Source organism: Rhea americana, unplaced genomic scaffold, assembly GCF_003343005.1.
Source record: "Rhea americana isolate MKP2758 unplaced genomic scaffold, rheAme1 scaffold_37, whole genome shotgun sequence".
In the NCBI taxonomy this organism is placed as follows: domain Eukaryota; kingdom Metazoa; phylum Chordata; class Aves; order Rheiformes; family Rheidae; genus Rhea; species Rhea americana.
In genome coordinates, this window is record NW_028186501.1 from 1,414,738 (window position 1) to 1,428,320 (window position 13,583).

The 13,583-nt window shown below is 36.7% G+C and overlaps 1 protein-coding gene across 1 annotated transcript in view; it reads left to right on the forward strand.

Annotated features, from left to right (window-relative positions):
* Positions 1-91: 91 nt before the first annotated feature.
* Positions 92-13,583, forward strand: part of NR3C1 (nuclear receptor subfamily 3 group C member 1) — a 73,118-nt gene continuing 59,626 nt past the window's right edge. The window contains exons 1-2 of the mRNA XM_085312732.1: positions 92-145; positions 1,883-3,071. Of these exons, the coding sequence (XP_085168858.1) occupies positions 1,897-3,071 (1,175 nt within the window). The 5' untranslated portion in view covers positions 92-145; positions 1,883-1,896. The remainder of the gene's footprint in view (positions 146-1,882; positions 3,072-13,583) is intronic.

A 13,583-nucleotide genomic window follows, 5' to 3' on the forward strand; every position in this document is an offset into this window, starting at 1 on the left:
TTTTTTTCTGGTTTTATTTATTTTTTTAGGGGGGGCAGTGAGGAAAAGGGCGCAGAAAGAGGAGGGGGAGTTGGCAGCGGAGCCTTGCAGCAATGGGCCGGTCTTATTTTGCAGAAGTGGGTGTGCCAGGGAGACAGCTCAACAGGTCTCGACACATTTCTCTGAAAACTATACTTTACCGAGGAGAAATTGTTTGTAATCCAGCGATTTTAAGTAGCTGCAGCAGCTTTTTTTTTTTTCTTCTTCTTTTTTTTCCCCCCTCCCTCCTCYGTTCCCTGGACTCGTGCAGCTTATTTTTGTCAGCGCCCTGCTTTGGGTGGGTTGCTGCCTTTTTTGACATTGGGGGAATTGTCAAATGAAGTAACTTCATCTTTTCTTCCCCTTCACGGGAAAAAAAAAAAAAAGTCTTTTCCCTCGGTTTTCATTGTCGCGTTCGCCTCAAATGGCCAAATAATGTTTGTAAACGTTGAAAAGAGAGGATGTTGGCSGCTGCCGAGTTCGCGTTTTGCATTTAATGTTTTGGTTTCGGCTCGGTGGCAGCTGTCAGGAAAACGGCGTGCGAATTTGCACGGTTTAGGAGATTTTTTTTTTTTTCCCTCTCAGAAAACGGGGGCAGGAGAGTCTCCGTTTAGCCTTGCTTAAAGGTTTCATGAAATAATATTGAGGGACAAAGAAAGATTTTTCATATTAAAATTCTTCCACCAGGGAAGTTTTTACCCACGCCACATGTAGCTGAGGCCGCCGTAACGTTTTTACACATGGAGACTTCTGCTGATTGCAGGCTTAATTTTGGCATGCAAAAAGCAGCCCAAGTTTAATGGGCCACAAAGTCAGGGGATTTATAAATAAGACGACTGTGAATTTATTGTGAGCCGCCTTCTGTCATCCTGCTTAATAGATATTTCTGCTGGGTTTAATTTTAACGTTGCCACTTCCACGGGTTTGGCCGTAGTGTGAGCTGATCATGTTAGCTGTTTACAATTAGTGTTAGGCCATGACCGAACAGTGTATAAAGTTTACCCAAGAACATACAATTCTTCTCCAACTACTTGTGCTCTGTGCTGAAAATAAATACAGTAAATACAAACAGATTAAATTTACAATATTTTCCGTATTAAAGTTTATGGAGAATAAACATACGCTTTTAAAAGTGTTAGAAGCTAATAAAAATTCTACTCTAGTTTTATTTATAAAATTGACATTTAAAGAGTCATTTTGCATTTATTTCAAGACTCACAAGTTACGTATTAAGCTTAACTTACGCAAAGGTGGCAAACTTTGTGATGTGTTCTGTGGTGAAAAAGCAGCAGACAGTAACAAAATATGTAGATTTTTGTCTGGCTGGTAGATACTAAATTTGAGAGTTAGCTTGGGAAGTTTTGCAGCTCTGTGTCTTGAGTGGTAGGTCTGAACACCGCAGAGAGAGAGAGAGGAAACTGACTTGTAAAACACAGTAAATAACCCTCTTCTTTTCCCTACTCAAGATTTAATTAAATACAACATAAGGTTACTTTTTTTTTCAAATTTGTAAATTGGTTACTTGAACAACTCTTTTGTTTCCTTACTTGCTAAGATGCATGCTAGAGCTAGAGTGTGTGTTGAAGTCTGATTCTGAAATGTAGTATGCAGACTGATTTACCACTTAATCCAGGTTTAGCAAAGATCTTTAAAAACTTTTTTTTGTTACTATGAGATTAAAAAAAAATTAAAAAAATCTGTAGGCTTTGAGAAAGATATGAAAAGAGTTCATAATGTTGTTTGCTGTGCCTTTTTTCTCATGGTAGCTAAACCAGGTTCACCAGATTAATGATCTAGACTTTTTTTGTGCTGCTATGAAAATACCCTTCCTGTGCTAACTTTAAATGCTTCTGATCTCTTATAGCTGATGTTAAAGTAATGGATTCCAAAGAATTGCTTAAATCCTCGGATCAAGATGAAGCAAGGAAAAATGCGCTCGTCAGTACCAAAGGAGGGATTGTGATGGACTTTCATCCACCCTTCAGGGGTGGAGCTACTATACAAGCCCCTGGACCTACGTCTCCTCTCCCGGTGTCTTCTCAGTCAGATTCCAATCAGCAACCTGCTTTGGCTGACTTTTCAAAAGGATTAGTAAACAATGTGCCTCAGCCAGATCTTTCCAAGGCAGTATCACTGTCAATGGGACTGTACATGGGTGAAACAGATGCAAAAGTGATGGGAAATGACCTTGGATTTTCGCAGCAGGGCCAAACTGGCATCTCTTCTGGAGAAACGGACTTCAGGCTCCTGGAAGAAAGTATTGCAAGCTTGAACAAGTCCTCTGGCCTGGCAGAGGACGCAAAGGGAGCAGTACCTTCTGACGTGCCGCTTGAGCAGGATTTTTCGGTCATGGCTAGCCGCAACGTCCCTTTAGAGTCGGGAACTTCAGTCCAAAGCCAGGTTGGCTCTAATGGTGGCAACCTGAAATTATTCTCTGAAGACCAAAGCACCCTGGATATTCTCCAGGATTTAGATTTGCCACCCGTTTCACCTGGCAAAGAGCCAAATGGGAGCCCATGGAGACTTGACCCATTGCTGGATGATGGTGGATTGCTGTCCCCCATATCTGCAGACGATGCGTTTCTCCTGGAAGGAAATCTAGGTGAAGACTGCAAGCCTCCTGTTTTACCTGACACTAAACCTAAAATTAATGAACGCGGTGACCTTTTACCCAGTCCCAAAATGCCAGTGCCGCAAGTGAAGACGGAAAAGGAAGACTTCATTGAACTATGTACTCCTGGCATAAAGCAAGAAAACATGGGCCCAATGTATTGTCAGGCAAATTTCTCTGGGTCTAATATACTGGGTACTAAAGTTTCTGCCATATCTATTCATGGTGTCAGTACCTCYGGGGGACAGATGTATCACTATGATCTAAATACTGCATCGCTCTCTCAGCAGCAGGATCAGAAACCAATTTTTAATATCATTCCATCTCTTCCTGCCGGTTCAGAAAATTGGAATAGATGCCAGGGATCAGGAGATGAGACTTTAGCTCCTTTGGGAACGCTCAGCCTTTCTGGCAGATCTGCTTTTTCTAATGGCTATTCAAGGTAATTAGTTTTTGTTGCTTTTATTAAAATGCTACAAGTACGTTCAGCACGACTGCATGCATGCTGGCTTTTTTTTTTTCTTTTCCTCCAAGTTGATGATCTTTCTCACTTGTTATATGTGACTGTCTAATCGGATATCATTGCTGTATAGTTATATTATATAGCACCRTAGTAACTTTATCTAGGTCTTCAACTATAGATAGTGGAAAGAAAAGAGGAGTGGAGCTGCCATCCTTTTAAAGGCAAAAATTTTAAGATGTGACCTAAAGGGAAAAACTGAGTATGTGGCAGAAGGGTATGTACACAAGGCAGTTATAGAGAAAAGTGTTTACACATATACAAAAGCTACTTTTTCTCAAGAATTAGAGGCTCTATTACTGTGGATTTTTTTCSTAGTGTTACTTAAATGTTAAGCACAAAAATAACTTGGTTGCTGGGTAAATTTTTTGAGTTGCATTTAAACTGAACTAGGGTTTTAGCTTTGCTTGATATTGCATTTACCTTACATGGACAACAAGATTCCAAGTAGGAAATACTCAGCAGTTTGTTTAATAACTACATTTAAAGATAATATTTGCAGTAAGATTTAACTGTACCTGAAATTAAACTGAATAGAGCTTTAGGAGGGCTTTCTTATAGGTGATTTTCTGAGAGGAAAGTATATTAGGGAGAGGTTATTATTAAATAGTAATACTTACAATACTAATAAGTGACCAACTAGTAGCATTTTCTAAAATTAATTTGATAGTGTAGATATTCRGGTATATTTTAAATGATAAAGTGAATGCTCTTCCGCTCCAGTAAACAGAAGAGTGGCAGCTTTCTCAATAGGTACATACCTGTCTCTTTTCTCACAGAGGACAGATTCTGATTTTGGTATGGGCGCCTATTTGTGTGTTTTTCTTGGCTATTATTTACATATGCTTGCACAAATACTGTGTTTGGTCTTAGCTAGGCAAAGGTTTTTCGTATGCTTCTGTGGAGCCTTAATGAGAAAATGTCTCTTAAAGTCGGTATGTATAAAAGTAGCATAAAATTCTACTGAAAAATTCTACTGAAATACCTGTTTTAACTTTGTTTTTATTGCCGTAGTGACAGTCAGTCCCCAATTGATAGCTGTCAGTCTGATTGCTGTTGTTACACATTATTAGCTATGTTTTCCCATATTTGAAAAGAGATGTACGAGGACTTCTTGTTAGCTACAGAAAGAAAACTTTCAACTCGCTTTTATTCCTAGATTTCTTTAGTAGTTTTTGATTTTGAAATAAAGATGCGGTTTTCTTCGCTGAAGGGTTTATAGCAATTTGTAATATAAGGAATCCAGAAAGCAAAATGAAGAATTGTAGTGAAATTTTGAGTGTGTGTGTGTGTGTATATAGTGTATGTGTGTATATATATATACACGTGTGTGTGAAATTTTTATTTTTATATTTATATATGTACATTCAATTTTCATATATATTTTCTGTGGGGGAACAAAGTAGAAGTCCTTTGTGCTCACCTTTTGCATAACCAGTTCATGATGATTTTAGTTTGTTTGGGTGTTTTTGTGAGTTTGTTTCTGTTGGGTTTTTCTGGTCTCTGTATACTTTTAATGGCAATCATGTAAAAAAAAAAATTATCAAAGCTGAAAATCTATTTCTGAATTTGRGAGGCTAATTTCAGTGTCTAAGCAGATTCCAAATAGATAATGAAAACATCCATTTTGAAAATATTTCTGTAAAGTTCATGTATTGTTTTTTATTTTACAGAATTATTTGGTTGGAATCAAATACGTTCCTATGTGAATGGTTTACAATTAAATGTTTGTCACGCTTTTGGTGAATTTCACAAATGCCATTTTTTTACATGCTAAGTTCTTCCTTTTTGAAAAYGCTGTGATAAGTACCTACTGAAGCTACTAACGTGTACCAAATACATGTGATCCTAAAGCAAAGAGGAGAGCAGTGCTAGATGCTGTCACGGCCTTTCGAAGGGACGCTGAGCAGCGTGCTCGGAATGGCTTTCGTGGAAGCGAGGAGATACCGATACGCAGGCGTGTTACGGAGCTCGCAGGACCCCGCAGCAGAGGTGCTGCTGTGGAAGGAGCATCCCGAGTCTGCCTCGGCCACTGACGTTGCTCGCTAAGTGGTCACATTCTTGCTTCCTACAAGATTGTCTTGCATATTAATGCTTTTTGTGCCTTATTTGAGACGATGGGGTTCTTTTTCTTGATTTAAACAATGTGGAAAGAATTTTGGGAGAACTCCTAGCTAAGTTTTACTTCCAGCATTCACGGAAGTATTTTTAAAATACCAAAACCACAACTGTAATTCTAAAAACAATGTTGCTTGTTTTTGCTTTGGATGTTTTGTGTAAAATAGAGGCAACTCTTCTTTCTTAAATATCTTTGAGAGGCTAATGTATCTTAGACTTCTGGTGTTTAAAACAGGAATTCTTCGTCCTAACCCTTGTCAAAAACGTTTGGCCTAAGCTCCCTTAGTTTAACTTTTTGTGTTGGGGAATTGTTTATTTGTCTTGCAGAAGACCTAGCAAAACTGGCATACACCCTATTTGTTTCAGAAACAAAAGAACTGGCCAGGCTCCTGTGGTTGACCTTCTGTAAGGATATTGATTCTGTGAGGTGAAGGCTGGGATCTTCAGAATTACTAAAATTGCATTTCATATAGGAAATATTTCCTGGTTTTGGTTGTCTTATTTTACTGTTCATAACGAGTTAGTTATATATTAAGCATATAGGAAGAAAAGCTACAGTTCTGTTCAGGTGTTGAGATAGTACTTAATCTTATTTCGTAAAAAACTTGTAATRTCTCTTTACAGACACCAAGTCTTGAGTTGGTGTCATGTAATTTTTCAATATTTTTACCTCTGATGGAAGTGCCATGTGTGGTCTTTAATGGGATCGGTGATAGTCAGGGCTGAGGAAGAAACTCAGTTTGCCTGTGAACAGTAGGAAATATTCTAAGGTTAATGCAGCTAGTTAATGCTTGTGCTGATGTGCAAAACTTACAGCTACAGTTCAGTGTTGTAATAGCTAATATTCAAAATTACATAAAAAATTTTGGACAGCTTCATTCTGGAGTTACTTAGGCGAGAACTCTGGTCTGGATATGTAAACTGTTGATCATTTAGAATGAAACAAATTAAGAAAAAGAATAAGAAAAAAAGTAGGGTAACAGAAAATTTGCCTTTGACTTTTTTTTTTTTTTAATAGAATAAATGGGACAGTGTCTGGAAGAGGAATAAAACAAAGTGTTTGGTAAATGTTTCACTGAAGAATTTGAGGTTTTGATGGTATCTATTCCCAATCTGATTTTATTTGTGATTTATTCCACAGATGCCAATGAAATTTGTTAAACTTCAAGGAAATAATTTTAGCAATACATGCTTAACATGCTTATAAAACTCTCGAGTGATGTATACATTAAATCCACTGCTCAAGTTTTTTATTCCTCTGACTTGCTGGAGATGTGGCTTATTGGGGGAGGGGAAGAATGAAAGATATTAAAACAACAGAGCAACACATCTTTTTTTTTTTTTTAATTGCTTAGCCTACAGCCAGAATTTACAAAAACTGGGCCCCGTTGGCAGTGTTACGGCTTCTAGTATTACATTTGAAACCGTTCCTAGTATTTAAATTTGAGGGGGATAAGGATCATTAAGGAAGTTTAAGAAAGGACAAGAGAGGAAGAATATTTAAGAAAAAAAAAAAGAAAAAGGAGGGGGAGAGAGAAAATAGAGGGTTTTTTGGTCGTTTGTACTCAAAAGCCTTAAAACCGTTCTTTGAAGAAAAGTTGCCTCCTTACTGSCTGTTCGGTTGGGATTCTTTCCTGGAGGCAGAGGCTTTACTCGAAAGAAGGGGCGTGGAAGTGATCCTGCGCGAGAGGTGGAAGGTCCCTTGTCCCTCTGTCTTACCTCATTGTTTTGGCCTGGCTTCGAGCCAAGGCAGGGGCTTGGCACCCTTGGCTGTAGTGCTTTAAATGTTATCTGAGTCAGCAGTATGTAATGTATGGCACATGCTGAAATGTCGTCTTTTTTTATGCTAAAATAAAAGTATTAGACATGTTATATGGAGGGAGCGCTTTGGGTATCGATAGTATGTGCTGTGATTTGTCAACTTAATGTAATATTGTACTTGGTTTTTGAATATTTCAAATACACATCAAAAAGAGCTTATTTTTTTGGCAGAAGGGGCTAGATCAGGAATGTCCTGGAGCATGCAAAATAAGGCACTATAAAAATCAAGATACCTCAAAAAATGATAGTTTGTGTAAAATCCRATCTGTTTTTTTCCTCATTTTAGCTGGCTCATTCAGCTAATTGATAACCAAGTAGTTGGCAGCTAGCTAGTAGTTATTCCCCTTATATTTCTTCTGATTTAAGCCTCGTTCTAGTTTATAGAAAACAAATTTGTTTTTGTTGCCTGTTGTGATTTTTTTTTAATCATCTTAAATAATAATTGAAATTTCTGTGGTACCTCATTGTATTTGTCTGTTGGCAGTAACAACAAAAGTATAGTTTAAACCAATTCTATTCATGAGTCTTTTTATGGAAGTGAAATATGTGATGTAGCAGTTGCACAAGATATGTGTTTACTGTATTAAAGATGACTCTTATACCGTGCAAGTAAATTTTGTTGAGAATGCAAATTCTCCTCTTTTTCTATTACTGCTATTCTGTGACCGTTATTCTATACATATATGCAACTGTAAACAAGAATTATTTCTACGTTTTGAAAGATTACTGAGGCCTTCTCTTATAGCTGCCGTCCAGCAGGGATGTTTTTTGGTGGTTCCTTCTAAACAGCCTAACTTCAAACAGTGAAAAACATAAAACCCTGCTGTTGCTGCCTTTAATGTAATGCTTATAGCAAAAGTTTGACTATTTACAGTTGTGCATTGGGCAAAATCAAGATGCACTTTTTCTCGTGTTTCCACTGCAAACCAGGTATTGCTCTTCACCTTTGCCAAAGGCTTTTCAGTATTTTGTGTCCGTAAGTACTGTTCTCCAGTACGTATGCCTGATCTAGTTTTGTTTCCAAGACAGTTGTTGTTTCAGCAATTAACACTCTACAGTTAATCCGAAGTATGATGGGAAAGGTGGTTCTCATGCCTGTGTGTTTAGGCTTAAGTAAGGATATCTTTCACGACTTTTTTGCTTACATCTAGTTCGTAAGATGTAGTTCAATGGAATGGGTTTTGTATTCTTTGACTACTTCGACCCCTCACAAATGCTCGTTGCAGAAATTTTAGTAAAGACCTTAATTCAAGGCCTTTACATTTTCTTCCTTACTGAGGTGCAGCATTCCTTCAATAAAGAAATTGTCTGTTAATTTCATTAGCCTTTTAGCTATTGTGAGTGAGTTATAAATACTTTTTTTTTCAGTAGTCTGCAGCTTCTGGGTCTTTTCAGAATGCTTCAGAAAAGATCAAGTGTTGGTACTTCAGTTTGGAATGTGACTTGTAGAATTTTTCGTAGGGCGTTTTGTTAAATCTCCTTACCACTGAACTGAGAAACACCCACACTTGTAGCACTGGATGTTATGATCAGTGTCTTATCTGCAAGTCTTACAGGAAGGGGGCAAGAGCTCAACTCTCAGGAGTTTACCTTGGAGAAAATGAACATACGTTTCTTGAAAATAACTTTTTTCTTCTCTCARAACCCTTACTTGTGGAATATAGCATGACCTAATTACATTTACACTCTTTTTGGGGGCAAATTAAGGCTGCCTGAGTACATACCCTGCCACTGATGTGCTAGTATAACATCAGAATTTATGTATTTTGCAGACAGTTTCAATGTCATTAGTCTTGAGATAAACAAAGGATCAATAAAATCCTGTTTTCAAACCAAATTTTAAGCAATGGGAAAAGCTTTATGGAGCTATAGCTGTGATTATCTTGCCTTTGTGTTATTAAAATAACTGAAATGGTGYATAGTCTGTAGCATACAGAAATTAAAATATTTCATAAAATTTTCAACTTGTACCTGTTCTTAGAAACACAGGAACAAATACAGGTGTGGAAAGAGGTAGTTTCTGGAAAGAACATTTAACTGTATGGTCCGTTGTACAATAAATCTAGAGAGCTTGTTCTGTTAAACTGTCTTTGGTTTTATAGCCTTTGTCTTCCTGAGCCTGGCAGTATACTCAAATTTAATCTTACAATTTACCAAAGTATTAATGTATTACTTTGTTGCATATACAGATTATTTGCATTGTTTTTATAACAGAGGTTTCTTGACTGATTCAGCATAGTATGAAATCCATTTATAATRCAACATTTGCTTAAAGAGCCAAGACACTTGTAGACCAGGAGTTAATCCTGTACCAGATCCTGGGTTTTGGAAATAGTAAGATACTGTCAGTTGATAACAGCTCATCCCCAGGGAATAGAAATGAACCAATACAGCTGGAATAGTTGACACAACTTGAAACTTTTTTTTAATAATTTCTCTCAGCTCTTTGTCTTGGCACTGATTTCATGTCAAGTATTTTCAAACATCTRTAGGAAAAATTTAAGCAAAATTACTCTGTGTATGTATGTGTGAGAGGGTGAGAGAAATTGTAATTACTGCTTTGCCAGTCCCCTACAAGGGAATTTAAACAGTCATTAACCTGAAATAGCTGTATTTCTTCAAGGTTGCGTCATCAGTGTGCACAGACGTTGCTCCATGAGTGTCTTAGAGCACTTGACTGTCACAGGCTGAATTTGGAAGCAACACAAAGACCAAGGACATGCAACTCTCCTTGCCTTGCTGTAGGCGTACGAGAAGGTGCAGGTAGTCCCCTGTAACAAGTCCGGTGTTGCAAATTATTGTAGTTATTGGAAGAGTTAGTAATTGTTTTTCCAAGGGTAGAGTATTGTCTGGAATACAACTTAGTACAATTACTCAGTCTCCTAGAGTTTTTCTTCTCACATTTTCAACAAAGAAGGTCTAGTGTTGCAGGCATGCTTCCTATATCCCTAACTGATGTTAATCAGCTTGTGCTAATCTCTGTCATGAGAAATATATATAAAAAATACAAAATTTTAACTAGAGTTCATTCTTTCCAGGTTGAAAGGATGTTTTTATGCGCCCAAGTTACATGCGATGTTGCTTGAAATATAATCATATATAATATGACAAAATAGATTCCCTCTACTTTTGCAGCCTTGAGAGGTAATACTGGGTAGAATAGATTTTAATTTTGTAATGTAGATGGTGTCAGTTTTTCATACTGCTCTTTGAAATGAGAATTAAGTTTAGATTCTAGGACCCTTACTTATCCAGGATACCAYGTTCAATACTAGATTATTAAAATAATGGTTGCTTAAATCAGCAGTCACGACAGTTGCGTGACGTTCTGGAGGAAATAGTGCTTGTCAAAAGCCATCCTGACCTCAGTAAAGAAACTGAGTTCCACATTAGATTGTACAATAATACATTCTTCATGCTATTTGTGATAGATTTTATAGTTACTGTATGTGTCAGAAAGCAGATGGAGATCATGATCATATTTATGCATCATGGTCACACAAGATTTAATATGAAACTTCTTAGCAGCAGGGCACAATTTACTCTTTTATTGCTTTATTCAAATATTTTGGATTCTGTGTTGCTTTCCTTTTCGTAACAGTAAGTTTTAAATGAGTAAGTACTGCTCAGGGCTCTAATTTGATTTTTAAAAGGGAAATTGGGTCACAAATGAGTAGTCTGCCTCATAAAACACTGCTTGTGAAATTTGGGAAGCTCATTGTACCATCAGATAAGAGTGAATAATTAAATATCAATAAACAATGTACTGTATTGAAAAAAACAAATAGTAGATGTGATTTTGTAGGTTTGTGACTTAATTTTTTTGTTTTGTTTTCTGAAGGAACTGAGCTCTGCAACTTTATTAGCATCTTAGAAAGCTGGAGAAAGACCAGTAATAGTCCTTTACAAATCAGGATTTTGAAAGCTCTGTTTGCGGTAGACTTCTGGCTATGTCATGGACTTCAGTCTTGCATTGTGCTGGAAAATTTGTTTTTTGTATGTGCTTTCCCCTGAATATTTGAATACATGCTTCTGGAAGCTTTCACTGAGAAGAGTTCTTTTAAAACTCAATACTGCCCTTGTTCACAAGTATGCAGTAGCTTGGATTATCTGTGCGTAGTGGGGTGGGAGGGGAGTGTGACTTTTGAAATTTTGTATTGCTTTCAGAAAATGAGTTTGTGGTCTTGGACCAGAATCTTCCAGCCTTTATATGGCTCCTCTTCAACATTTTGTGAACTCTAGTCGGKGGGKGGGGGGGGGGAGGTTGGTGTTTGTTTTGGTTTTTTTTCTTTCTTTTGCAGATTGATGTTTGGAAAGGACACTGCTGCCTGGTGTATTTAGGCTTCTTGCGTTGTTTTTGGCATTAGCCCATCCTTTGAATTTTGTAAATCATGTATAATGGATCTCTAAACTATGCCTTCACATGCCACTGTATGCGGCTTTTGAGCGTACAAATGTGAAGTGTCATGATTTTTCTTGCTAAGCTTCAAAAGGGTAGCTGGTCTGTGTACAGTGCTCGGAGAGTTTGATATCTGTGATGGAAAAGAGCAGCTGATGCAGGTGATGGTGGTGGTGTATTTGAAGAACCCATTTGGTGTGACATGATTGATGTGTAATAATATATAATAACGAGTTGCATTGATATAGTAATAAACCATTAGTAAAATAGGAACTGTTGCCTCTATAGTGGTGGTAGAACATGATAATCAGTGCAAATGCCAATTACTTCATGGTAGAGCATCTCCTTAAAAACACAAATCACAATCTGTATTGTTTGTCATGGTACATTGAATTTGGTATGCCACTGTGGTTTAATAGCYTGTGTTGGAACCTGATTCTCTCTGGCCTCCTAATCAACTGTTTACTATCTTTAATTCATTCAGTAGCAGTTTAAGAGAAAAGGATGTGTAGTATGCTTTTGAAGGAGGGTAACTCTCATATTAATACTTTTTCAGGAAAGGATTATGCATTATACAAGTAATCKCTAGTATCACTTAAATGCATTCATGCACATCTAATTTTTATAATGTGTTGTTATAAAAGGAATATGTAKTTTTTTCTTCTGCAGCTTTCTGCTTAATCAGATGTAAATTGTTRACAATGTATTTAAATCAACGTATCTACTCCATAGGTGTATTATATATGTCTCTGTGTACCCATACATTATTTCTCTCCCTTATTTTTGTTTCTTAACAAGTTAGTTTGCTTTCTGAAGCAGTAGTTTATTTCGCTGTTAAAGCTGTAGTCTAAAGCTTTCTTAACAGCACTAAAAATATATGCGTATGCTGCATGCAYACATGTGGATTTGTTCTGTAAGAGCACAGTTCATGCATGTTAATTTAAAAATATGTACTTGCAGACTCTATAGTTCCATGTCCTGGTTTCAGTTTGCATGTTACCTATATGTGCTTTTCTCTCCTACAGGCTTTTTTTGGATTACTTTTGCTGCTGAGTCCTTTGATTTGTTTAGCCTATTGAATTTCTATTAGTCTTCTCTTATACATGAATTGCTCTACAGCTAATTGTATCATCCAGTATAAAATTGATGCATCTATAGAGATATTATGTGTTGTTTTTTTTTCTTTAAGAACTTAGCCTGTTGGTCCTCTTAAATTTCTTACATTGGCTTGTATTCGATTTGATCTACTTCACATTTTAAGGACGGTATTAACTGAAAATATGCTATTAAAATGCTTAAAAACACTAAAGATCCTGAATTTGGTACCTAGAAAACTTCTAAATGCTGGAGATGAGTGAAGGAATGTAGAATTTCATTTTACACATTTTTTTCCTTTTTATTTATTTAGAGAATAGATTTAAAATATTTATTGGAAAAATGGCGGATTGTATATGAAATGACCAATTCAGATTCTTTCAGAATGGTGGAATTTTGTAGGAGCATGTCTTTCCCTTTAACCAGTGAGGAAAACTTTATTTAAAATGAATATCAAATCAACAGGTGAACAGTGAGCTGGATGAAATCAGCTGCATCTTGAAACATCAGTGAAGATATTTTCTGAGACAGAGATCTAGTAACATTGGTTCTAAATAAGTATCAAAAAARAAAATTACATCTTTAAGCTGTACTTTGGCAATGAAGGGTGTGTACTATCTTTTAAAGATGGTTGAGTTAACTCCAGTATTCATCAGTTGATGGAAATAACCTGTTTTTTTGGAACCTTGAAATTGCTGGCTRTGGGATGTGTTTGTGGGAGGTTAGGGGAAGGGCAGACTTGAAAGAATTGTGATCTCCAAGGAGGAAGAAGGATAAATGATGTGGTTGGAGAAGAACTTACGGATCTTCTGACCCACCATTTTGTATTATGCTGTTTTATTAATAAATGAAAACCACAAAAAAAAGTACAGAACTGAATTTTCACTTGTTTGAAGACTCTGCCAAGCATCATGGCATTGCTGAAGTAGTGGAAAAATAGTCAAGCATGTTTCAGATGGCATTATTTTTCCTTTTATTGATATTGGTTTTCTCTCTGTCTC